This window comes from Pelodiscus sinensis, chromosome 1 (genome assembly GCF_052426305.1).
Source record: "Pelodiscus sinensis isolate ZL-2025 chromosome 1, ASM5242630v1, whole genome shotgun sequence".
Classification (NCBI taxonomy): domain Eukaryota; kingdom Metazoa; phylum Chordata; order Testudines; family Trionychidae; genus Pelodiscus; species Pelodiscus sinensis.
In genome coordinates this window covers 89680271-89705684 of record NC_143052.1, presented here as the reverse complement: position 1 = coordinate 89705684, position 25414 = coordinate 89680271, and the positions used below count along the sequence as shown (strand labels likewise).

At 42.4% G+C, this 25414-nt stretch overlaps 1 protein-coding gene across 3 annotated transcripts in view; it reads right to left on the bottom strand.

Annotated features, from left to right (window-relative positions):
• Window positions 1-875: 875 nt before the first annotated feature.
• Window positions 876-25414, bottom strand: part of UBN2 (ubinuclein 2) — a 122632-nt gene continuing 98093 nt past the window's right edge. Inside the window, exons 15-18 of one of the 3 annotated variants that reach the window (XR_016350347.1) lie at window positions 17095-17341; window positions 12098-12297; window positions 11863-11952; window positions 9930-9976 (exon numbers count right to left, since the gene is read on the bottom strand). Coding sequence is in view for 2 of the 3 variants with exons in the window: in XM_075935244.2 (XP_075791359.2) it covers window positions 16179-16342; window positions 17095-17341 (411 nt within the window). In the remaining variant the exon portion in view is untranslated. The other 2 variants (XM_025187092.3, XM_075935244.2) reach the window with 2 other exon arrangements.

The following is a 25414-nucleotide window of genomic DNA, read 5'->3' as shown; positions in this document are numbered from 1 at the left end:
CTGTGATTGGCAGCGCTCCCCGCACAGAACCCTGGGAGATGTAGTTTACTCGAAGCCCGTAAGCGCTAAGGGCTGTGCGTAGCCTTAGGACCTGGCCCCTTTGTTAAACTGGGGAGGCCACGGACTAAGCGGAAGCCTCGTAGCTGGCGAGGCCATAAGGTTGTGCCTGAGTCTGCTCCTGCCACGTGGGAGCTGACAAGCATGTTTTACCGCCGGAAGGCAAGCACCGCTGCTCAGCTCCCCCATGGACCCGGATAGCAGGTTGCCGCGGGGCAAGGCGGGCTGGGTTTGCAGTTTCTGACAGCTGCGGTTGGGAGTTAATTGGTCAAAAAATAAATATGGGTCAACCTTTCCGCTCTCTAATTTAAGAACTTGCCCCTCTGCACTGTAGCCGACCTGCGAATAAAACTGATGGGAATCAGGGCAACAGTTTAATGCAGAGGCTTTCCGGTTAAAAACGAGATGAGGTGGTGCTAAGATGGTGCTTACAGGCTAAGATGGTGGAGCAAAGCGGAAAACAAAACGCATCTGCCCAGCACCACTCCCCGGGCCAGAAGCAGCTCTGGCCGTTTCAAGGAAGTGAAGGGCATTTTAAAATTATTCTGATTGGTGGAGGTAGAAGAGGGAAAAGTAAGATGAGATGTATTTTAACATCCTTACTTACTGCCACGTTTGTCAGAGTAGCCATTAGCCAGCTTGTGTTGTATAACTCTGTGATTCTTCCTCAGGCTTTTCAGATTTAAGATATGGCAATCTACATTCTTTCCCAAACAGTGGGGGACTGATTGATCATTGTACCTGACAGTGAATCTCTGATTAAATTATAATTTAATTAGTGCACCAGTAGAAATAAAGGCCATAGGAGAAATCTTAGATATGTATATGGTCCAGTCTTTATTGTGCTGAGTTCACAACCACACAGACAGTGCTAATATGTACATTCCTCTTTATTTAATACAGCACAGACACATGACATACAAAAAAATACACTCATGAAAAAGAACCCTGTCACAATTAAGGACAGGAAACATCTACACGGAATTGAATAAGGCTCTTTAGAACACAGGCCTGCTAGCTACACTTGGAATCTCAGAGCAAGACTATTGCCAAAAAATCTCAGAACCCTCTTTAGGGCAGTGAATGTAGGGAGAGAGAAAACATGTTTAGAACCTGAGAGACAGGCTCAGAAGATTGAGTTACCACACTGAGATCTGCTAGAATGAGGGCACAGATGTGGTTATAAGATAGCATTAATTCTCTGCCATTAACCTACAGGACTGAAGCATGATAAAAAGGAATTATGTTCCACCACCTTTTCTTAGAGAATGTCAGCTACAGAACCTGTCAAATCAGAACAGTCCTGCAAAACACAGGATAGTCTATATGAATATTTGGGAGGAAGGGGAAAACATCACAGTATCAAAGTGGAGACTTACCAGGAACCTCCCAAATGGACAAAGCTCTGCCAGCCACACTTGGAAATGTACACAAGAAAAATTAGCTTCCTAGTTAAATGACTAGCATGTATTAAACTGATCTGTAAGCATACACATTTGGAACTGGTACAGCCTTTTGTGGCAGCAGCTTCCCCAGTTTTCTGCTCCAGTTCAGGATGGAAATTAAACAGGCACCAGTTCCTCTGGCAAAGAGCCTTATACACTTAATTAAAAAAAAAACTAAAATAGAAAAAAAGGGAGACAAGTGTATTTACAAAATCCATGGCTGGTACAGTACATCATTTTTAAGACACGCTAAATGCTACAATCGTTCAGGTCCTGAGATTATTACAAAAAAAATCAACTCAAAACTTGTGTTCGGGTCCAGTTTTATAAGGAGAGAGAAATCAAAAATCACGTTTAAAAATACAGTATCCCTTCAAGTTACTGAAACGCATCTTTGTAAAAAAAAAAAAGTAATTGGCACCCGTCACCAATAAGTAGCTGGATTTGGTTATTAAGGTCCCTCTCTTCAAGGGCGGCTATACATACTTATTGTCACATGGGGGAAGCATTTCACAGGGGAGTTCATTAGGTAAGCACATGGCTTGCTTTTTCACCAAGCCAAGGGCTTTCCCATGTTCTGAAAGCAGGTATTAAGGAGCAAGGTGACATGAATTTGTGTGGAATAAAAAGAAAAAAAAAACACAGAATCCCCACTTAAAATTGTTTGCCAACTCACAGGAATAGTACATTCCCTTTCTTAGTAGTAAGGAAAATTACAAGAGGCTATATATTGACAGTTTATTTTTAAGTTTAGTTGAAGCATTTTTTGTTCTAAACTTGGCAATGACAGTCAAAGTACCCAAATGAAGAGCCTTCACTTTAAATAATCTACATTCCCAAGAGCAACATCCAGCCAAGCAGAATTAAGCTGGGTAACTCTCATATTTTTAAATGAAACAGCAAACAAGGATACTGCAGCCTAAACCCTTTCACTGAGAGGACTCCTGTTGCAATTAGAATAGGCAGCTTTTAAACTTGGAAGCTCTCCTGTTGAGCAAATGTCTTCACTAGGCAGAGGTAAACCATATCTGTTCACAAAGAGAGTTTAGCACAGTGCTTACAGATACCCTTACCCTTGTCCTCCTATAGTAAAGCATCTTTGACTGGTAGGCTAGAAACTGCCAACATTCTAAGGGTTATTTCACCACAAAATACATTTGACCCCTGACCCTTAGATGAAGGAGGCTGGAAGAGGGAGAGAAAAAAAAAAAATCAGGTAAATAGTGGACTAATTTAACTGGTAAAATATAAATGCTCAGCAGAAACTTTGAGGGGGAAGTAAAACAGAATTAATAATGAATGTAGTTTACTTTTTAAAATTAATAGTCCTAAATAAATATTATGGAGAGAAATAAATCCCAGTGTAAACCTTGAGAATATATGCAAGAAAAGTGCACAAGTTGCCACAGCAAGATGGAAATACTGACTTTAAAAGAGACTAACTACAGCTCTTGCCTCTGAGCTAGATTGTTCTGCTGTAACAATTGCAACACTGAGCAGTGGATGAGAAGTGGGTGTCCCAACTCATCCTCTATTTAGAAGAGATTCCATCTATAAGACATCTAGTCACTGACTAGTTGAAATCTCCTCTTGATTAGAAGCAGTCAGTTCACTAAACATTTTAATGACTAAATCCTATGTTTCTGTGGTAGGAAGGGCACAAGAAATCAATCCCACACTCACCAAATAGTGTAATTATATATCAGAATTATTTCAGTTTACTGTGGCTTCTTGATCCAGTTTTGCAAAGCTGAATATTGTGCAACCATCTAAAAGATCTCAGAATCAAACCTACCATCAACAGGAGATTTTAATCTCCCTTCTAAAGCCATTTTATTAGACTTCTGACATTAGGGTTTGCACCAGAGAATGGGTTTCTTTTCTTTTTAAATACACAGTTCATTTTCCATGCTAGAAAAAAATACTTTTTGTAGTACAGACATTCAAAAAACTATGCCATATTTCTTTGGGTAGAAGTTTAACATTTGTTTATGGGGGCAGCGTGAGGAGTGTACATAACACTGGAACATGTAAAGAATACATATCTGCATAGTTGATATTCATGACTACTAATTAAACTAAGGCCTTATCTGGAAAAAGCTAAGAACACAAAACAGTCCACCCCCTTCCCATTGTGGAAACTAAATCAGTCCCAAATAAGCTCTGGGTGTCTCATCAGCTACTTGGTTTATCTTAAACTTGGTAGTCTCTCCTAGCTTTTTTTGGTTGGACAACAGATCTTCCCCCTCTCATCCTTTTTTTGGTGCTGGGCAGTCAAGAACATTGTCAAAGTTAACCAAAGGTAGTGTACCCTGCCTATACTATACATTTTCATTAGGATTGCACATTTATTATCAGCTTATTGCTTCGAAGCCAGGATGGGGGAGACAAGAGAAAAAAAGTTGCAGTTCATTTCCACAAATATGGAATAAGTAGAAGAGAACTTCTTTCATTATAAGAGTTGCTTTGTAGAGTTATAGTTATCACATGTTGGATACTAAAAATAGACACATCCTTTGCCTCAGCTAAGGGGAGCACAGCACAATCAGGTAGAGGGTGCACATATAGAGGGAGGGCACCTTTTTGTTTCTTCATATCCTAGAACAGCTGCATGATCTATTTTGGAACAGCTTCATGGATTCTCTAAATTATCTCAACTAGCAATAATCCCAAGGGGCTATGTCAACAGCCAGGGATTGATGAGTAGAAGGGAGAGAAAGCCAGCTTTGGGGCTAGTTTGTGCTAGCAATGATCCCTAATTTATATAGATAGGTTCATGATTTTCAACAGGTTAAAAAAAAAAAAAAAACTTTTAGCCAAGTTAAAAACTAAAATCACAGCCATGCCCTATTTTCATTCACAAAACCATACCCTGGTATTTGACATTCTACTATGCTCCCTAGATTAACTTTGTCCCTAATTAGGGAGGGGAGTTCTCAACCCTCCACCTAGTTTCTGGAAGGGGAAAGCTCACTGTTCCCCATCACACTGCAACCAGACCAAACCCCTCACTAAGAGAAACACTTCACAGGGCCACCATAGCATATTTAATTTTGTCATTTTAGGTTGAAGAATATTCAGTATTAGTCAATATTTGATTTTGACTTTGACTAGTCAACATTGAATTCTCTGAATGTTTTTATATAAATGCAAAGCTAGACATTTGTTCAGTTATTTTTAGCATATAGTAAAACCTTGCTAATTTGCATTAAGTCACTTGAACAGCCATTAACAGATTACTTATTATATAAAGAGCAAAATTTAACAAAACATATGTACATTTAGTTTGATCGCTGTAGTTAAGATGTATTGTAATTATTTATGCAGCCAATTAATAAATGTTCGTACAAATAATGAAGTGTTAATACGACATCTCTCTCCAGTCTTTGCTAAGAGTGGGGAAAAATACACTTTTTTGGTGTGTGATTTCAGCAGTTTGTGAATTATAGCAAGGTTTTATTGAGACTAATTACAGGAGAACAATATAAGGAAGCCCTCTCCATACATCTATTGCATGTGAGAAAAAGTGGCACAACTTTGGTGAATTTAAGTACTCATTTAAGATAGGGACTGATGGCATGATTAATGCCAGGCAGATGTGGATAGCACCATGCAAGCTTCCCTGTAATGCACTCTCAATTCTGAGTTGTTGCAAATAGTATTTTAACTCAATCTCTTCTAGTAAAAGGGCTATCAGTTGATGGGAATCGTGTCAAACTCTAGGAGTATGAGAGAGAGTCTAATACAGGTAGACAGATTGAGACTACCAAACTAATTTCATTTGAGACCTAAACAAGATTCAAACAGACCTCCAGAGGGAAATACATCCAATTCCCTTCACACTAACCAACCTCTCTCTCTCTCTCTCTCACATACACGGCTACTATAGTGTCATCTATGCCCAAATGTCCACCTTCAGAAGGAAAACAGGATTTTTAGGAATACTGCTTTGTGTGTGAGAGAGAGCGCACAAACAGAATGAATGCCATGGTACAGCAGCTATAACATATTACACACACTCACTACACACTTTTTACAAAAGGGAAAAATAGTATAACAGCATAAAGTCATCTTGGCAAGTTTAAGATTTTTCTCCTAAATGCCTCACAGCACTTTAGGATCTCTGAGAACAGTTTAAAGGAAGGGGGAGGGGGAATAAAATAAAGAAAAGGCACTTAAACAAAGGACAAAGGCCTGAATCAAGTCAGTCATGGAGGGGTAACAGCCATTTCACCAGAGTTTGGACCAATAAGAATCTAGCAACTTTTATTTTTAAACCTCTATAAAATTAAAATTGCATAAAGTGTTAGTTAGCCAGTCATTTACCTACCACATTTATTTTCTGGTTCATTTTAAGAAAACAAAACAGCAAGTGTCCCTATTGTTATCCCCATCTCAGCAAAATATAGGGAATTGGAGTCCTGGTGTAAGCCTTCCAGAGCTTTGCTTGACTGCAGGTTTTGCTTTTTCCTGCAATTCCATCTTCAAAGAAAGTCAAAAACTAAAACAGAAGAGGGAGCACTGTGCCTTTAACAATGCACTAAAAAAAATAATAATCAAACACCCAATCATTCCTAATCCATCTGTGGGCAAAAACTACTCCAAGAACAAACTGTAAACTAGATTAAAATTTGCTAATAAATACAGCCAAAAGTTCATTTTACAAATGTAGCAGCAAATGTGATAAAGTTAGTTGGAGTCCTAAGAGTCAACCCCCGAGGGTTAGGGTTTGCGCAACTGATGGCAGGTTGGGAGAGTTGCGGGATTTCTCTGCTTTCATGTCCTCAAGTGTCCTAGACCAAGTGGAGGAGGAGTGTAGAGGAAGTTTCAGGGAAAAGAACAAGATCCTGTGTGCCTGCTTCACTCAAAATCTATGCACCAAACATCTTTGACTGGATTCAAACAAAAAGCAGAATCCAGGTAAGTAACAGTCACTTCTGATTAGCTGAAAACAGATGTTAAACCCACAGCAACCACACTCACGACTTGGTGCCACAACTCATTAACAGCAAACTAATAGAGAATGATGGGCAAAAACCGATTTAGGCCATCAATGTTTTACCTATGGAGGTGGAACACACAGCAGTCATGATCCAAATAATCACAAGCTGCAAAATTTCTGGTTCTTCTAGTCTAGCTCCTATCTCTATTGTTTGCAAAAAGTTCACAGGAAATTTAACATAGCTATTTATGCCTTTTGGAGCTTTGGAACATGTAGCAGAAGGCATTACCCACAGGGTTTTAGCTTCTAAAAATTATGTTTGAAATTATTGCTTGCACTATTTGAGGTTCAGAGTGAGCTTGATACTTTAGCTCACATAAAATCCTCAAATTAAGGTCAGCCCTGCTGCCCAGAAAGACAGCTCTTCTGGCTCTTATTGCTTGTGAATACTGAGGGTTATTTAGTATGTACAACAGTTAAACCAAAGGCCCTTAAAGTAGTAAGACTCTTGAAAAACAGCTTAAACAACACATAGCTGTGCAAGGACTAGTGAAGTGTATTAATCTAATTTTGAGTTGGGATGTTGCAGATATCCTTCACTGCATATCTGCTCATGCTCCCCCATTCTGCAAAGATCCTGGGAATTACTCTATAGATATCTTTTGACCTGGTGTTTCTGGGTTGAGCAAGTAGAGAATAGAGAAGGAGTTGGAATACAAAATCTTTCTCCTCTATGTCACTTGGTTCTGAAGTGGCCTACCAGACTGGTAGTGAACAAAATCAGTTATCCTTTGAGAACAGTTTCAGAGGCCTACAGTAAGTGATTGTGTGATCTCAGTCCAGTTTCTCATCATACAACTATTTCAACAACTAGTATTAATATGCCTTCTTGTTACCAATCTCAGTAAACATGCCAATGATTGATTGGAATGTGGAGACTGAACTCCCCCTGTCAATCCTAGAGATGATACCCTACAAATGAGGCACACTTGCGGTATGGGGAGAAGGAAACTTGTGCTGTCATCGTCTGTGCTGTATGGATAAAGGGCTCCAATCTCTAGAACTGTCAATTGTGTTCATGTCACTAGATCTAGAATTTCACTTTTTTTTTTTTTTAAAGTGTCAATGTAAAGGATAGCAATATGAGTGAGACACCTTGATGGAAGAAATATAGAAGGAGGCAGAATTCTCTTAGGGTGGGGGGGTCTTTTCCACATATTGCTGCTGGATGGCTCTTCACTTCAGCCCTCTCCCCATCCCCCAGCTACATGCATTATTAGAAATGTTGGTATGTTTGGCTTAGGTCAAAGAATTCTGGCATTACAATATCTGCTTCCTTCATCCTTCTTGGAGTAAAAGACCACACAAAAGTAAAACTTGAATGCTCCCCTCTGAATAGTTAGTGGAATCTTATGCCTCGGAGAATTTTCATCTGACTAGGAATGCCACTGTCTGTATGAATATATATACACACCCTTTTTTAAATTAACCTTGATGCCAAGAGTTATAGTTTAATCTAACCAACAGGCCACCTACAGAACACTTACATTAGCAGAAATATCAATTTGCCTAGTGCCATGGGGTGAAATCCAAAACCTAACGGATCTTATTTTGGTTTAATCTGTCATTTACAGAAATTCCTTGTGCAAAATTCTTTATTGCTGGGCTCAACCCAACATTCATTTATTTTATACTACATATACAATATATATTATCTTAAATTCATGTTTATATAAATTTATATATAAAAATTAAAGAGATCTAAATTGAAAAAATGAACTGTTGTCTGGTTTCAAGAAAAATAGTTCACATGTAAAAGAAAACAAAGCTAAAAGTTAGTCTAGCAAAAACACTAGAGATTTAATAGCCAAGGGTCAAAGTTTGTACTTGGAAGGTGTGAGATAATCAGTCACAAGTACAATCTCTAATCAGAACTACTGGAAAGTTCAAGTAAAACTAAAATTCCAATATCTGATCATAAGGATGTACTGGATTTACAAGTGAAAATGTCTCAAATCAGAAACTGATGTTCCAGATCAGAAGATTTCATACTTTCTTGCTTTTATGTTGCAAATTCTGCCAGGCTTCCCTTTCCTCTTATAGAACGATGGGACTCAACAATACAGTTTTAATCTAAAGATCTCTTCTGTCCTATTGTCAAAAGTGCAAGGTGTGCTAAATGTTTCCTAAACTTACAAATGGACCACCCAATATATTGCTGTTCAAAAATGAAAGCTAGCCATACAGTCTTGTATTACCATGTAGGGCAGAGTTCAGGTCATGAGTACCCCAGGCCAGCAGGGGCCAGAAACGCTGGAGAGAAAACACACTTAGCCCCAGGAGGAGAAAAGGCACCCCAGGTCGCTTTTGAACGACTCCTCTTTGGCTAATACTTGAAGCAGTATAACCTGGCTTTGAAGAATGCCTCATCCAGCTCTGCTTAGCTGAAGGGTTCACTAAAATGTCTGGCTTTTGAAAGTAGTTGGATGGAAGAGGGAAAGGATCCAGCAGGAATGAGGAAGTGCCCTTGTGCTTTATAAAGGATGAAGATTCCACACTGTAACAGTAGAGATGCACAAGGAGAACCAATTGAAGAAATGAAGCAAGTTTAAGGGTGGAAAACCAGAGTGTCCATCTTCCAAAAATAAGTTGTGGGGAGATAAGAATTCTGTCTGATGTGAAAAAAATCTATTTTATGTAAAAAGACAGAATTTTGTCTTTAAATACCAATCATTCTATGCTAAAATTAACTTGGGAGCAGAGATTAATAGGAAACCCCTTTGATTCTTCTCCTGCTTCTCCAACATGATTATCTCTTTGAAAGGGAGCTCTGTCTGGGGAGTACTGAGATGGCTTTTCCACAGGATCCACAAAACCAAACAGGGCCTATATTTGTTAGGCTTTTCCAAAAAGAGGTAATGTTGGACAAATGTCCTTATTAGAAACTATCTGTACAAAGTTAATTTCTTACTTATGCCATAGAGCACCCAAGCAGAGACCACCTCTGGTCTGCCACTACATATGGTCCACAACTATATGGTACACTAAGGGCCCATTTATATTCTTTTACAAGGGCCTTCAACTTGTTGAAGTGGATGGCTTTTCATCTCCCAAGATAGATGGAGAAATTTACTCCATCTTCCTTCATGCTTCAGCCTTAATAAATGTTCTGGGTAATGCATAATGATGTGCCACTGTGGGTTTGACAACTGAAACTTGCCAGTCAGAATGGATTTTGAAAGGCTGAGTTTCTTTAGGTAAGCTCAAACTATGACCAATCTACATGAAAGCATTTCCTCCTTTTCCTCCTCAATTTGATCAAGTATTTTCTTTTTCTTCTTTCCTCTCACCACAGTGCTTGGGATCAGAGTATGTAAACATTGACAGAAACAGCAGCCCTGTGACCATGTAAGCATTTTCCCAACTGGGCAGATTCCATCAGCCAATCAGAACTGCTTCATGCTCCCTTGCTCATCCAGAAATCACTGGGTTTTCCGCTGTAACTTAGTGTCCCCTTTACTTTGGCCTCCATCTAGAATTTGGGGGTGGGGACAGAAGGGGGAAAGAAGAGGAACAAAGAAACACAGGCATAAAGTTATTTTGTGATTATCTAAGTTACACTATAAATAAAGCAATGTACACTGCAGAATATTGAACTGCATTCCCACTGGTTGGTGTATTCTACCATTCAGGATACGTCTAGACTACATGCCTCTGTTACCAGAGGCATGTAGATTAGGCTACCAGACATAGGAAAATGAAGCGGCGATTTAAATAATCGCCGCTTCATTTAAATTTACATGGCTGCTGCGCTGAGCCGACCAACAGCTCATCAGCTGTTGGTCGGCTCAGCGCAATAGTCTGGACGCGCGGGTGTCGACATCAAAGGTATCTGTCGACCACCCAGGTATACCTCATCCCAGGAGGCATACCTGGGTGGTCGACAAATACCTTTGATGTCGACACCCGCGCGTCCAGACTATCGCGCTGAGCCGACCAACAGCTGATCAGCTGTTTGTCGGCTCAGCGCAGCAGCCATGTAAATTTAAATGAAGCGGTGATTATTTAAATCTCCGCTTCATTTTCCTATGTCTGGTAGCCTAATCTACATGCCTCTGGCGACAGAGGCATGTAGTCTAGACATACCCATAGTGGGCGTGCACAACTTTGACTTGTAGTAAATGAATGTACTTTTTTGCGTCAAAAGCTGTGACTGACTGACAAGTTTTCTACAGAGTGAGGGCAGATTCTGTTTTTTATTAAATGCATTTCTATTAGGGATACCCAGGTCAAACACTACTAAAATGTACTCTCTCATGGGCTGGAGGATCCCCTTATCTTCTCACTAGCTTATTTGATTTGAATTAGAGTTGTTGATGCTTAATGCTCAGCTCAAGACACTTTTCTCTCGAAATAACTAAATTGTCATTTGAGAGAATGCTAAGATTGACCTTCAGATCATTCTAGTACTCTTTACCTTGTAATAAAGCATATAAAATCAACCTGTGGAACTTACTGCCACAAAGACTTACTGAAGCAAAGAGTTGAGTAAGAAAGGTTGGACTATTTTCACAAGATCTTGGAACAGCACTTCCTAAAACCCATGGAGCAAAGCATTATGTGAGTGAAGTAAAAAGCACTCCCAAACAAATCCACCTACTTTAGACTATCTACTTCCTGTCTGAGTCATGATTCAAAGTAGCCCAGAAAGTTCCTTGCCCTAATAGTTGTAAACTTCCTCTACAACTGTGGAATGATTTTTCAGCCATAATGAGCCTGTGGACCAAAAAAGATGGCGAACCTCTGATCTAAACCATCCTGCCTTAAAAATCAATAACCTAACCTTCTCAGAAGCCACAATATTCTTCTGAACTAATATTCTGTTAGGAATTTTTAGCCTGCTCCTCCTACTGAAAGTATGAGATTTTGTACTTAGGCAAAGCAATTAACAAAAAATGAAGAAGTTGGTAAATGGAAGTTCAGCTTCACCTCCAAAGGGGAAGAATGGCTCCACAATTAAATCCCTCCTTAATCTTGTAATCAATAAAATAATTATTTCCTGGGCATTAAAAACTACATTTCATTGGAATCTTAGGATTCCATCTTTCAGTGCAAGGAAGTTCACTATCCCCCAAGATTTTTGACATTTTGAGGCAATGGTAGTGACAATTTATGACTGAAAGACCCACCTTCCATTCCCACACATACAACTGCAATAGCATGTGCACTATTTGCCATTATTGCAGCCTGAGAACCTTCCAACCACTTCCTCTGTTGTCTTCATTATCTTCAGAACAACATCAGTCTGGTCCCCAGAAAGGAAGCTGAAGCTCAGATAAATTCTCAGGTCAAATATTGAAATTTGGCCTTTTGGTTTTTAACCTCTGAGAAAGGGAGCTGGGGAAAGGATTTCCTTACCTGTGTAAGCTTGCTGCAAGTGAGCAGGCAGAGGTGAATGAGATAGCGTTGCTGCATGCTGAGCACCTGGCTGTAAACCCTTCAGCAAATCTGAAAGAAATGAAAAGAGCAGGGAAAAAAGCAGGAATTTGGACCCAATGTATACGAGAAGGCTGCCATCTTTAAAAATAGCAGCCTCCTATTTTCAGAGCTATGTTGATGGGCACTACAGAAAAACAAACAAACTGTTACCTACCTATCATAACTGTTTTTTGAGATGTGTTGCTCATGTCCATTCCAAGCAGGTGTATGCGCGTTGCGTGCTGTCATCGGAAGATTTTCCCCTAGCAGTACCTGCCGGTTGGCTGTGGAGCCCCCTGGAATGGCGATGTTATTGTGCTGTATATAGCCCACTGCCGATCCTCCCCCTGTTCAGTTCCTTCTTGCTGGAAAACTCTGACAGAGGGGAGGCGGGTAGGAATTGGAATGGACATGAGCAACACATCTTGAAGAACAACAACAGTTACGAATGGTAAGTAATAGGGATGCTAAAAGTTGTTTAATGAGGTAACAAGCCATGTAAGCTGCTCAGATTTTTGTGGTTACAAGTGCTGCAGACTCTGCCGTATAAAGCTTAAATAAGCTTCATACATCATAGCCAGGAGCAGGGCAGAGTTTAACCAATATCATTAACTAATAAGATTAATCTTATCACATCAACTTATCTGTTAACCGATTAATTGGTTAATCTCTAACTTGCCTAGCAGGTAACTGTTTTTTCTTCTGCTAGCGATTGCTCATGTCCATTCTAAGCAGGACTACCAAGCAGTTCTCTGATAGAAGGGCCAGAAATTATTGAATTGCCAACTGCAGCACAGCCCTTCTGAACCCAGCATCGTTCCCAACATGCAGGTGAACTGCTTAGTGGAAAGTGAACACATGGATAGAGGACCAAGTGGCTGCCCTACAAATATTCTGGATAGGTACATGCACCAAGAACGCAGTGAAGGATGCTTGTGCGTGTACAGAAAGGGCAGTCAGTGGTGGAGCCACAATCTTGGCCAGGTCATAACACACCTTAATACAGGTTGAGATTCAGGAAGAGATTCTCTGCAAGGTAACTGGAAGACTTCTCATTCTTTCAGCAATTGACACCAAAAACTGAGTGAACTTCTTAAATGGCTTAGTTCTAGCAGAGAATGAGCACTACAGTTCCTTGATGTTTGTCGGGCTGTAGAGTTTGATTTAGAGCACTTTGGGTAAAAATTTACACTTTGGGTAAAAATTTTGCAGGAAAATGTCCTGGCTGGCATGGAAATAAGAAACCATCTTTGGTAAAAAGGCTGGACCTATGGTTCTTATCCTTATAAAAAAAACTGTGTAAAAAGATTCCAATATGAATGTCTAAAGTTTGGATACTCTCCTAACCAATGCAATAGCTACTAAGAAAGCCACTTTCCTTGATAGATGCAGAAGGTAACATGTAGCTAGAGGTTCAAAAGGTGATGTCATTAGTTTTGATAATACCACAATAAGGTTCCACTGAGGGTCCAGCTGCTTCACATGTAGGTAAAGCCTGTCCAAACCCCTGAGGAGTCTGGAAACTGCTGGGTCTGTAAACACCATGTAGTCAGCTGAGCCAGGATGAAAGGCTGAAATGGCTTCCAAGAGCACACTTACCGAGGCCACTGTGAACTCTTACTGTTTTAAATGAAGCTGCCTAAGACAGTGTTTCTCAAAATGTTCTGTGGGCTTGCTCTGGGAAAGCTGCTAGCAGGCCTTCACTGCTTTTTTTTTTTTTTTTAAACCTAAAGGGTCCATAGCTATGGAGCCTCACAGTTACCATTGGCTCCAGTTCATCATTTCCAGCCAACGGGAGCGTGGACAGAAAGGAGGGATGGTGATGGTGGGTAGGAAGGAGGGAAGAAAAATGACTGGAGGGCATATCCCAATTGCACCAGGCTTTAGATCCATTGGTCTTAGGTGATGTGAGATAATTGTTGGCTAAACATGGGGATAGGATATGGTCCACGAGGCTGGTAAGTCATCCTTGATCATACCTTGAAAACTTTTACTTTGGACCAGGGGACTACCTGGATGACCCCTGGCCATGATTATTTGAGGAATTTGGTGGTCTATGTCGATTCCTATGACCATTCCTCCTGCCCTGGTTATGCCTCTGATGGGGTGGGTAGAGAGTGTAATACTGAGGCAGTGGTTGAGGTTTAAAAGCTTTCCTCCATGGTGCAAGTGTGTGGAGGTCCAAGGATTTCAGTGTTGCCCTGGTGTCCTTGAGGCTATGAATCATAGAATTTGCTTGTTCAGAAAGAAGTCCAGAGCCATCAAAGGGCAGGTCTTTGGCAGTATGCTGGACTTCAGGAGGAAGACCTGAGACATGGAGCCAGGAGTTCTTATGCAACAGGACTCCTGTTGACATCGGGTGCACTGTCAAATCTGCTGCATCTAGTGTTGCCCGGAGAGAGGTCCATGATATAGTTTTCCTTCCTCTAAGATCACCGAAAATTCTGATCTAGAATCCCCAGGGAGGACCAGGAGTTAAAATTATATTGGCTAAGAACTGCCAGCTGATTAGAAATCCTCAACTGAAGACTGCCTGATGAGTAAATTTTTTTGCCAATAGGTCTAATTTTTTGGCATCTTAATAGATTTAGGGGTAAGCCCCTAATGACCCTGCCTTTATTTGGGATTCACCACATCAACCACTAGTGTCCCAGCTGCGGGTGTGTATAAAAGGTACAAAGTATTTCTACTCCACAACCCTTGCAGTGGGAGGAATTGAAGCAGGGGTTAATCAAAGACTTAGTGATAGCAGATACTGTCTTAATAAAGAACAAGGCCACCCCAGAGGTGCCTTCAGGGGTCAATATGTTCACCACAGAATCAAGGTCTTCTACAACCTTCTCTACCTTGAGACTTAAATTAGCCACCCTCCCAAGGAGGTCTTAGTGGGCACAACTGTCCATGAAGACAGTGATGTAGATCTGGTCACTGCCTCATCTGGTGATGAGGAGGAGGATGATCCTAATGGTTCAGGGTCCTCTTGACCTATGAGCTCATGTTGCGTGGGTAGGTGCTCGATGCTGTGATGTCCTGCACATGATGTGTGGTGCTGAGATGGACATTGGTCACTTAATGAATCTCCATAGTTGAAGGGGCCTGCTTACCAAGCGTGGTGCTGGCTTGGATGTGGGAGGGTGTGGGTTGCGGTGTTCCCAATGCCTTGCCTTGTCATGGTGTGCATGCAGTTCAGGGGGGCATACTTGGACTTGGTGTTGCTTTGTGGTGCAACAACAGTGCTCTGCTGAATATCTGACTCCATGCTGGCTTGACCACCATATTCAGTGCTGGGTTGCATGCTGTTTCGGTGCCAGGATGTGCTGCATGCTCAATGCCCTGGAAAGTAGAGGTGCCCTGGCCAAAGAGTAGGACTGATGACCTCCTCCTGTCGGATACTACCAACACTGATCAGAGGCTGGATCTCTGGGCTTGATGGTACAACCATGGCATCCGATAGAGCCACTGTGGTGGTGCCTGCCATTGTGGCCACGACATTGCTGAAGGCCAGTGTGATTGATCCCATTGAGATTGCACTAAATGGCAACTGCTTCTCCTGGAGACATGAGCGCCACGGTCTGAGTCTAAGGACCAACCCAATCTTGATGACAAAGGAAGAGCTGATCCTGATGGCGCAGGAGAGCTGTGCTGAAATGATTGGCCTCTGGGAGTGGCGGTCTCAAGGAGAGAGGTGGTGGGATGAGGAAGACTGTTGACTAAGGTTGGCAGGGTGGCCAGCACTGAAGCAACAACAGACTAGTCTCGCAACCATGGATATGAAGAGTGCTGGGCCATCAGCTCTGTAAGATCTTGAGCCACTTCAAAAGGTCTCTGGAGTAGATAGCAAGTCCAAATCCCCAATTTGGCTACCTCTTGATGGGGACTCAAGGTAATCGGACTCAACGGCTTCTCCAGTAGTGGTGGAATCAGTGGTGCCAGAGTCAGTAGTGCAGGTGTATTTCTAGGCCCAGTAGAGTATCCCAGCATGAGGACACACTCTTTGGGCCTTATTGGACTTGATAGGCATCCTTTCTCGCTGGGTCTTTTCTTCTTGTGTGGTACTGGTGAGTAAGATCAGTGCCACAAAGAAGTGTCTGTAGCTCTTGCATTGGGAGAGTGTCAGAGCCAAGAGGTCTCGGCAGTGGCTTCTTTCAGTGCTGTGCTGTCTCGTACTGAAGAAGGCACGCTGCACACCAAGAATGCTGGTTTTGGTGTTGGTTGCATTGACTGTGATTCCAAGGCTGATTCCAACAGGAGAAGCCTTAGTCTAAAGTCTCTTTCTTTTTTGGTACTGGGGAGAAAGCCCTTACAAATTTTGCACTTCTCTCTTTGACGTCCCTTGCCCAGGCACTTAAGGCAAGATTTGAATGGTGTGTGACAAGAAGCACAGGGCTTGAAGTCTTGGGACTGAAGCATGTCCTGGCCCCTAAGATGGGGAAGACAGTATTACTCCCACTATCTAAATAACTGTAACACTTACAATAGAACACTAATTACAACTACTAGCTAAGGGAAAACAGTTGCTGGAGGCAAGAGAGTAAAGCTCCAAAGACCATCACTGGTGGTAAGAAGAAACTGAGTGGGGGGAGGGTCAGCAGTGGGCTACATATGTCACCAGCCATATGTATAGCCGACCAATGGATATTGCGAGGGTAAAATCTGCTGACTATGCATATGGTGTGGACACATCTGCTTGGTATGGACATGAACAATCACTTGAAGAATAATTAAATGCACAGCAGCACATTCCTGTTTGTTTTTTTAAAGCCATACCTCAAATCTAAAATGAAATATCAAGAATTACACGATAACATTGTCACAGGCGGGTTAGGGCCATTTGGCTATATCGCCAAAAGTTGGTCTATTCAGTCATGGTCCTGTTCAATACTTTAAAAAATGGGATAAACAAATACAAGACATGTTCAATTAACATATATATGATAAGTGCTATTAATATATTAGTACTGGTCATCTTGAATACACTGTGGCTAAGTTTTAGAACCGAGAGACTTATATAGAACATTATAACACTGTTCTTTGCCCAATCCAATTTGAAAATAACTTTAGCAGTGGTGTTTCTATAATTTCCTTCCCAGTTTGAATTTGCAAGTGGTGAAGTAAAGAATGATGTAATTACTCCCGAATTAGACTGCAGTGTGAATAATTAGCTTCACTTACTCTGAGTTAGGCTGTGGTGGAAAACCGCTGAGGTAGATCCCGAGGTGGTTGTTACTCCAGCTGTGTCCGTTCCAAAGCCAAGCAGCTCCAAGGGAAATTGGAAGGGCACGGTCACAGGAACAAGGCCACCCAGCATCCCAAAAGGAGTCAAGGGTGCAGACGTCACATTCTGATTGGTTACAGACAGCGGTGATGTCATAAGAGTCAGAGGTGAGGCATTTGCCAGTAATGATGCTCCTCCTGTTGACTGTACAGAGATGGGTTAAAATAACAACTTTTACATGCATTACTGTGACACCTACGAACCCTACTCTCAGACCAGGACATCATGGTGCTAAGTGCTGTACAAACAATGAAAAAAAATCAGTTGTTGACCCAAGGAGTTTACAATCAAAGCCTTAATGGAATAAAATCAAGAATTTTAAATTAACATATTAAGCAGTGGTTCTCAAACTGCAGTCCACTGACCACTAGTGGTTTGCGGCTCAAGCTCAGCCCCTTCTTTACTCCTCCCACAGTGGAGAACCCGTGCTGGAGCAGCAGCCTCATGCACTTGCAGCCCTGAGGTTGGAGCATTAGTGCTGGCTTGACACTTTGGGGAAGGGGACCGTTTTGAGAAAGCCCCAGCTTCCCTGCTGCATTCAGCTCATGGGGAGCCAGAATCAGCTGTGTGCTTCTGCTTCCCTTCCCACTGATAGGGGAATAGCAGCGCATGGATGCATTGTCTGGAGTCTTTCCCTGATGCTCCCAATGGGAGAAGCAGGAGGTCATGCCTGGGACATGGTGCCTGAGAGAAGAAGGGGGCACAAGGCAGGAAAGTGCCCCCCTTCCCCTCATGCCCAGTCCCTGCACTCTCATCTCCTCATGGATCCCCCTACAGAGACGCCACAATTCCAGCCTGCTCCCGTACCCTCCCACCAGCCAGATAGCCTACCCCCAGCCTAATCCCGAACATTGCTCCTACACCCTCTCTCTTGGCCACACATTGCTCCCTCTCTTGCTCCTGCCCCTCTTGCTCCAGGGGAATGAGGTGTCTCAGTTGGGGGACACATCAGTGAGGGTTTTGTTTTGGACAGAAATTAATATTTTACTTTATTTAAAATGAAGTTTGGTAAACTAACATGAGAAAGTTTAAGCACTTCATCTGTTTAATAATTTTGATTAATATTTCCTCTCTTACTCGTTAAATTAAACCGTTCTCTCTAGCTGCAGCACTAGCAAAATGGCTCAGGTGCAATTATGTAATTAACAGTGAATTTTCATTAGCAACTGGTGCTCCGCAGAAAGGTTTTCATTGATTTCATTGAGTGGAGTGGACCGGACCATAGGCCAAAAAGTCTAAGAACCAACGATTTAAAGAATTCAAATGTTCTTGTTATATCTGGTGTTTTTTAAAATACTAAACTCTTTATAAGTATCTGCTATCAGTGTTTAAGCTTCTCTCACACTGTTGGCTTGTTACATAAGCACTTTATAAGATTCATGCATAATGACATTCTTGTTCATCTCTTGTGTTTGCCTTTAAATTTAGACATAACACCATTTCTTTGTGGGTTGCACATGAGGAAGAGGGTAATCAGAGCTCTAAATAGGACATTTTCCATTAAGTTTTTGTACTGTTATTTTTCATCTAATAAGAGGAGCTCTGAATTTTGAGGCAGACAACCTCTTCCCCCTTCAAAAATATATTTTTAAAACACCGAGTCTTAATACACTAGCAGATTTTTTTATAGTTGCTTACAATAAGAAGTCCTGAAAACCACAGCTCCATATTTAAAAACAGTTCTATTTCAAGAGGTATGCGACTCTGCAAAGAAGTGTCCATAATCACACTAATTAGAATTTCAGAGGGAAAGCAAATGAAAAAAAATCATGCTTAAAGAAAATATCTGCCCAAAATTAGATATCTAAATTACCAGGGCTTGCTGAACCGCAGCGAGCCCCGCTTGCCAGCCGTGCTATCCGGCGATCTGCGCATGCGTAGATCGCCCGAACCCAGCTCTTCCGGGTTACAATCTACTCGCTACGGGCAAGTAGACCGTACTATTTGTTGAGCCCTGTAAATTACAATTGTGTTCTCTAGGACTGAAGCAAGAAGAGTCAAGAATACCCTCTAAAATGCATTAATTCACCTGCCATTTAAATATCAGCAACTGTTCAGCCCATTCCCATTAACCAATCTTCCTCCATCACTAAGTAACTAGAAAATTGATCTATCGCTATTCATTCAAGAATCAAGGTGAAAAGGACAATAAAAACAGAAAAGCAAGCCTGTGTGAATGGACACCAACATGGATATGTAAGGGCTCATCTAGACTACGCTAAAGGGTTGAAAGAGGATATGCAAATTCCATGGGAATTTGCATATCTTCTTCTGATCTCACTTACGAAAGCAGAGCTTTCCTCAAAAAATGAGGTGTACGTAGCTTTTTGAGAAACAGGGAAGGAGGGAATTGCCAAAAAAATGCATCTGGATTACTTTTCCGCTGAATTTGCATATCCTCTTTCGACACTACAGCGTAGTCTAGATGAGCCCTAACAGGCATCTGAGACACAGACATCTATTGAATATAGTACTAGGAAACAGCTTGTATCTGAATAGTAAACTTGGATTAAATACATAATCATTTTTTAAAAAGGAACTGAGATCACCAAGATGATGGAGAAATCTCTCATTTTTAAATAGAGATTCTGGTAGGAGAAACCAAGAAAGAACAGTTCATGACAGAATGGTGAAAACTTCTGCTGACTACATCAAGAATAAAACTAAGATGAAAGTGATTAAAGAAAGACCAGCTGCTGCCTGCTTTCTACAAAGCAAGCAAATGGAATGCTAGAATATCCAGTACCCCAGAAGGACAAAGAAATAAGACTGGTTGTTAAAAGCTTTACTTGTCCTCGTAGTGGTAACAGGGAAAGATCCTAGAGTAGCTGGAGGCCTACTGAATCCCATAAGAAAAAATAAACATTGGTAACAATTATTTTTTAAAAAACAAAAACACTTATTCCTGCTCTGGAGTCCTTAAAAACAACTAACGTATCATGTATAAAATCACATAAGTCAGCTGTTCACTGCCTATATAATTATAATCATTAGTCCTGCAAAGACACAGAAAAAAGGTTATATTCCCTGCCATTACACGGGCCTTAGTCATTGGTGTACCTCAGTCCTTTCTGTTGTTTGCCTGTGGCACATAATAGTCTCTTATGGGTTGTAATACCACGTCTAATTTTGATTGTTGGGTTTAATATGTGAATGCTGGGTGTGTTGGTAGGTTTGTGATATAGGAAGTAAGATTAAATGATCTGGTGATTCCTCCTGACCGTAAACTTTATTACTCTAATCTCTTCCAACAGTTCTTTTGTGAAATGTTGGAGAACCAGAGATGAGCTTCTCACAATGTTCAAAAGTAAACAAATCCAGGTTCTGCTAGACCAAAGGGCAGGACAGAACATTCCAGGACTGAAGATATATACAGACAGAGCTCCAGCTCAAATGCCTCTGATTTCTCCTACAGCTACAAGACACAATGAAAGAGCTAACGCCTGGTAACTCAGACTCAACCCATTTAGCGTTTTAAAGGTCGAAACTCATGAAGTAGCAGTAGAACAAATGAACACAAAGCTCTACTTAAATAATTAGGCTGCCATATTTTGGATTAGCTTCAATTTTGAATGTTCTCAACATATAGCCCCAAATATAGTATGTTATATTATCTATATGTCAAGCTGACAAAAGTACACATAGGTTTGTTGTGGTCTATGTCAGAACTAAAATAAAATAAAATGAATCACACTTGCCATATCAACCATAGAGGGAAAAAACGGTTACTAACATTCTGTAACTATTGTTCCTGGATATGCATTGTTCATTCCATGTTTGGCATATATGCCATGTGCACTGTAGCCAGAGTTTCTCTCTCAGTGTTATTTGTTGGGCCAACTCTAGTGCCCTCTGGAGCCTTCTTCTGCTTATATGCCTGTAAATGTGCAGAGCCAGCAGTACCCCTTATACTGTTCTTTCTTGCTGGTAACTGTCAGAGGGATAAGCAGGGTGGGTCATGGTGTAGGCATGAGCAACACATCTCTAAGAACAATGAGAGCAGCAAGAAATGGTGGCCTGGACTGCGCCACATCCTGCAGCTCCCACTAGCTGGGAATGGTGAACTGCAGCCACTGGGAACTACGAGCAGACATGCCTGTGGATGCTCAGGAAAACAAATCAACTTGTAGCCCACCAACAGCTAACTCTGATGCATCATGTGCTGCCAGCACTCCAAATGTTTCCCACCCCTAAAGAACACCATGAATCAGAATACTAGAACTGGAAGGGACCAGGACCAAGCAACCCTAGAACCACCCTGTTTATCTAACTTGCTTTAAATATTGCCAATGATGGAGATTCCACAGCTTTCCTAGGTAATTTATGTCAGTGCTTAACTACTCTGACAGGAAGTTTTTCCAGATGTCCAAATCTAAACCTCCCTTCCTGCAATTTAAGCCTACTGCTTCTTGTCCTAGCATCAGAGGTTAAGGAGAGAAATTTTCCTTCCTCCTCCTTGTAACATCCTTGTAGGTATTTGAAAACTTAGCACGTTCCCTCTCAATCTTCTTTTATCCCCCAAACTAAACAAACCCTATTTTTTCAGACTTACCCCATAAGTCATGTTTTCTAGACTTAATTATTTTTGTTGCTCTTCTTTGGACCTTCTCCACTTTCTCCACATCTTTCCTGAAATGTGATCCCCAGAACTGGACAGAATACTCCAATTGACACCCAATCAGCGCAGAGTAGAGCAGAATTACTTCGTGTGTATTGCTCACAACACTTCTGTTAATGCATGCCAGAATCAGAGAGTAAACAGACCCTATCCACATCTGGAGGAATCAGACACAGCTTTGTGTATTTAATCATGCAAGTACAAGCTGCCATGTGAATCTCCCGAAAAGCCTGTATGCAGGATGTACAGGCAGTCCCCGACTTACGCGGATCCGACTTACGTCAGATCCGCACATACGAACGGGGCTTTCTCGCCCTGGAGGTCGGGGCGAGAAAGCCCCGTTCGTAAGCTGCTCCAGTGCCCCTGGTCTGCTGGAGACCGTCTCCAGCAGACCAGGGGCACCGGGCGGGTTCCCGCGCTTCTGAGGCTTTGCCAGAGCAAAGCCTCAGAGGCGCGGGGAACCGCCGCTGCTGCGGCTTCAGTCTGGGTGCCTGTGGTCTGCTGGGGACGGTCCCCAGCAGACCACAGGCACCCGGACTGAAGCCGCAGCCGCGGGGGGGGGTCCCGTGCCTCTGAGGCTTTGCCAGAGCAAAGCCTCAGAGGCGCGGCACCCCGCTGCCGCTGCGGCTCTGCTCCCCGTGTCCCTGGTCTGCTGGGGGGGGGGGGGGGGGGGCGCAGCTAGTGTGCTCCCCCCCCCCCCCCAGCAGACCAGGCTTTTGTTTTGGACTCTGGGGCAGAGCAGCTGGGGTGCTGCCGATTGGTCCTGCAGCGCCCGCTCTGGGCACTACTGGACCAACCCGGCAGCACCCCAGCTGCTCTGCCCCAGGTCCTGATTCAGCCGCTGCTGGTCAGTTTCAGCAGCGGCTGAATCAGGACGCCTGGGGCAGAGCAGATGGGGTGCTGCTGGGTTGGTCCAGTAGCACCGAGGAGCGGCGCTACTGGAGCAACCCAGCAGCACCCCAGCTGCTCTGCCCCAGGCGTCCCCAAGTCAGCTTCTGCTGAAACTGACCAGCGCTGACTACAGGAAGCCCCAGGCAGAGTTGCTCTGCCCCGGGCTTCCTGGAATCAGCTGCTGATCAGTTTCAGCAGCAGCTGACTTGGGGACGCCTGGGGTTCTTAAGTTGATTCTGTATGTAAGTCAGAACTGGCGGTCAGTTTCAGCAGTGTCTGAATCTGGACGCCAGTTCCGACTTACATACAGATTCAACTTAAGAACAAACCTACAGTCCCTACCTTGTATGTAACCCGGGGACTGCCTGTATAGTAAAGTGAAAATAAGAATTCTGCAGGTTGAGGAAAGGTCATCGAGTCCAGTCCCCTACCTTCGCAACAGGACCAAGTACCATCCCTGACAAATTTTTGCCCCAATCCCTAAATAGCCTCTGCAAGGATTGAACTCACAACTCTGGGTTTGGCAGGCCAATGCTCAAACCACTGAGCTATCCCTCCCCCTAACTGGAAGGGAATACAGTGGCAGATGCCATGGCCGGATGCTGATGCACTGTTGTAGCAGTGGTACAGGGCTGCTTTACAAGAGTCAGTGTGGCAATCAGTGCCAATTCTGGTTTCAGTGCCATGGGTTCTGGAGCATTAATGGACAGGCTGGATGCATTAGCAGTGACACTGGACAAGTAGGTGCTGCATGAGGCTGCCGCTTGTAAGGTGCCTGAAGTGCCTAGAGTACCAAAAGTGCTGAGTCTAAGAGCAGTAGGCACCATTGACAGAGACTGATTGGAGAGCTTTTTCCGCTTCTTACTTTCTATGCAGTAATGTAGGTAGCTTTTTTTGCTGCTTTTCTCAATCTTAAGGACTGAGGCAGGGAAGGGACTGGAGACCTGTGTGTGGAAGGTCTGCCCAGCCCGGGTTAGAACCTGGTCAGAGTGACCTCTCCATTAGAATGGGTTGCAGGCTCAGGTCCCTGTCTCTTCAAGCCCTAGCCTTAACGTTGGAGCACTGGGCACATTTCTGGGAAATATGGAATTCTCCGAAACACTGGACACATTGACTATCAGAGATTGGTTTTGCCTCACTGCAGAGAGAACATCTCAAAACACAGGGAGCTGGGCATCCTGTTGACTGAAAAAGTCCATTTGACAGATACTCAGAGTGGATAAAAATCAATTATTTAAAAAAAATTTTTTTTTAATTTAAATCTGATTAAAAAAAAAAAATCAATAAAATATTAAATTTCTAATCTAAAAATAGCAGTTACAATTAAATCTTTTCAGAAACATGCTACATCAACACGAACAACCTCATAAAATAAAATAGCTTTAGTCTGTCCAGTCTAACAACCAGTTCTTGTTTTTTGAAAGTTTTGGGCTTTCCATTTCTGCTTCTGAGAAGATTATCATGTGCAAAGACAGAGACACGCTGGACAGGATTGTTTTTGTTTTGTGCTTATGTAGTGGCAGACCAGACAGAGACACAATATATCGGAACAGTGGGGCTGACTATCACCGTGGGCCCCAGGACAAGATGTGTGTGAGGGGAGGGAGTGAGAAGGCAGTTCAGTGTCCCTGGGCCTTGGGCAGAAATGGCGGGTCCAGGGGCAGCCAGCCCTCAACACTGCCCGGATTGTGGTGCTGGGCTTCCCCCACGCCGCAGAACCACGTGGAGTAGTGCTCTAGCTGCCGCTGCAATAGCAGAAGCCGGAAGCCATAGATCCCTTTGATTTGGTGGGCCCTAGTGCAACTGCCCCACTTTCCTCCCCCATCTTCCCAGTGGCAGCAATATGTAGGAAAGGATGGAACAAACACTGACCGGAAAGAACAAGGGAATACATTACTCAGCACACACACAGCTTCCTATATTTTCCTACACTTTTGCCACAGAAAAAAGGTCATGGCTTCTGGATGTAAGAGACCCTATCTAGGAATATTTTGAAGAAATTTGTTCCCTGGGTAAAAAAGGAAAATGTGTCCAGTATAAGCTATGCAAGATGATGATAAAAGGCCTCGCTGCAAGAAAACGAAAAACTGCTTATTAGGAGAAATGATGTGGATGTCAGAAAAACAATGTGGATCAACTTTGCTATGCATGGTTCTTCAAGACTCTCTCTAAGCCTTTTAATATAAGTGTCATTTAACAAGTAAGTTTCCAAGCTGCTTGCTATTTTGGATGCTGCTAGAAAAAGGTTTTTTTAGCTAATCCTTATGGCTTGTTTAATTAAATAGGGTATATAATAAATAATATATTTAGATTTGTCTTACTGCAACTTTCTGTAATGAATACTTGGACGGTAGATTCTAGAATTGTCAGTTGCAACTGAAAGTCATTTTCTTATTCTGTATTACGTAATTCATGCCTCTTATTTTGGAACATCATAGTCAGACCATAACAGTGATGCCATAAGTCTATTCCCTATTTTATTTCAGCATAACAGCTTTTCCAAAGAAACCCCGCCCTATACTTATTTTCAATGGGGCTTACTCCAAAATTAACTGGACCCTAAGCACTCTTTAGTAACCTGGAACCAGATCTGCATCAAAATGACAGTAGTAGTGGGGAAGATGACAGCTAGCTGTAGATCAAGATACCATAAAACACTAGAACGGGAAAGGACTTCGAGAGTGTATCGAGTCCAGTCCCCTGCCCTC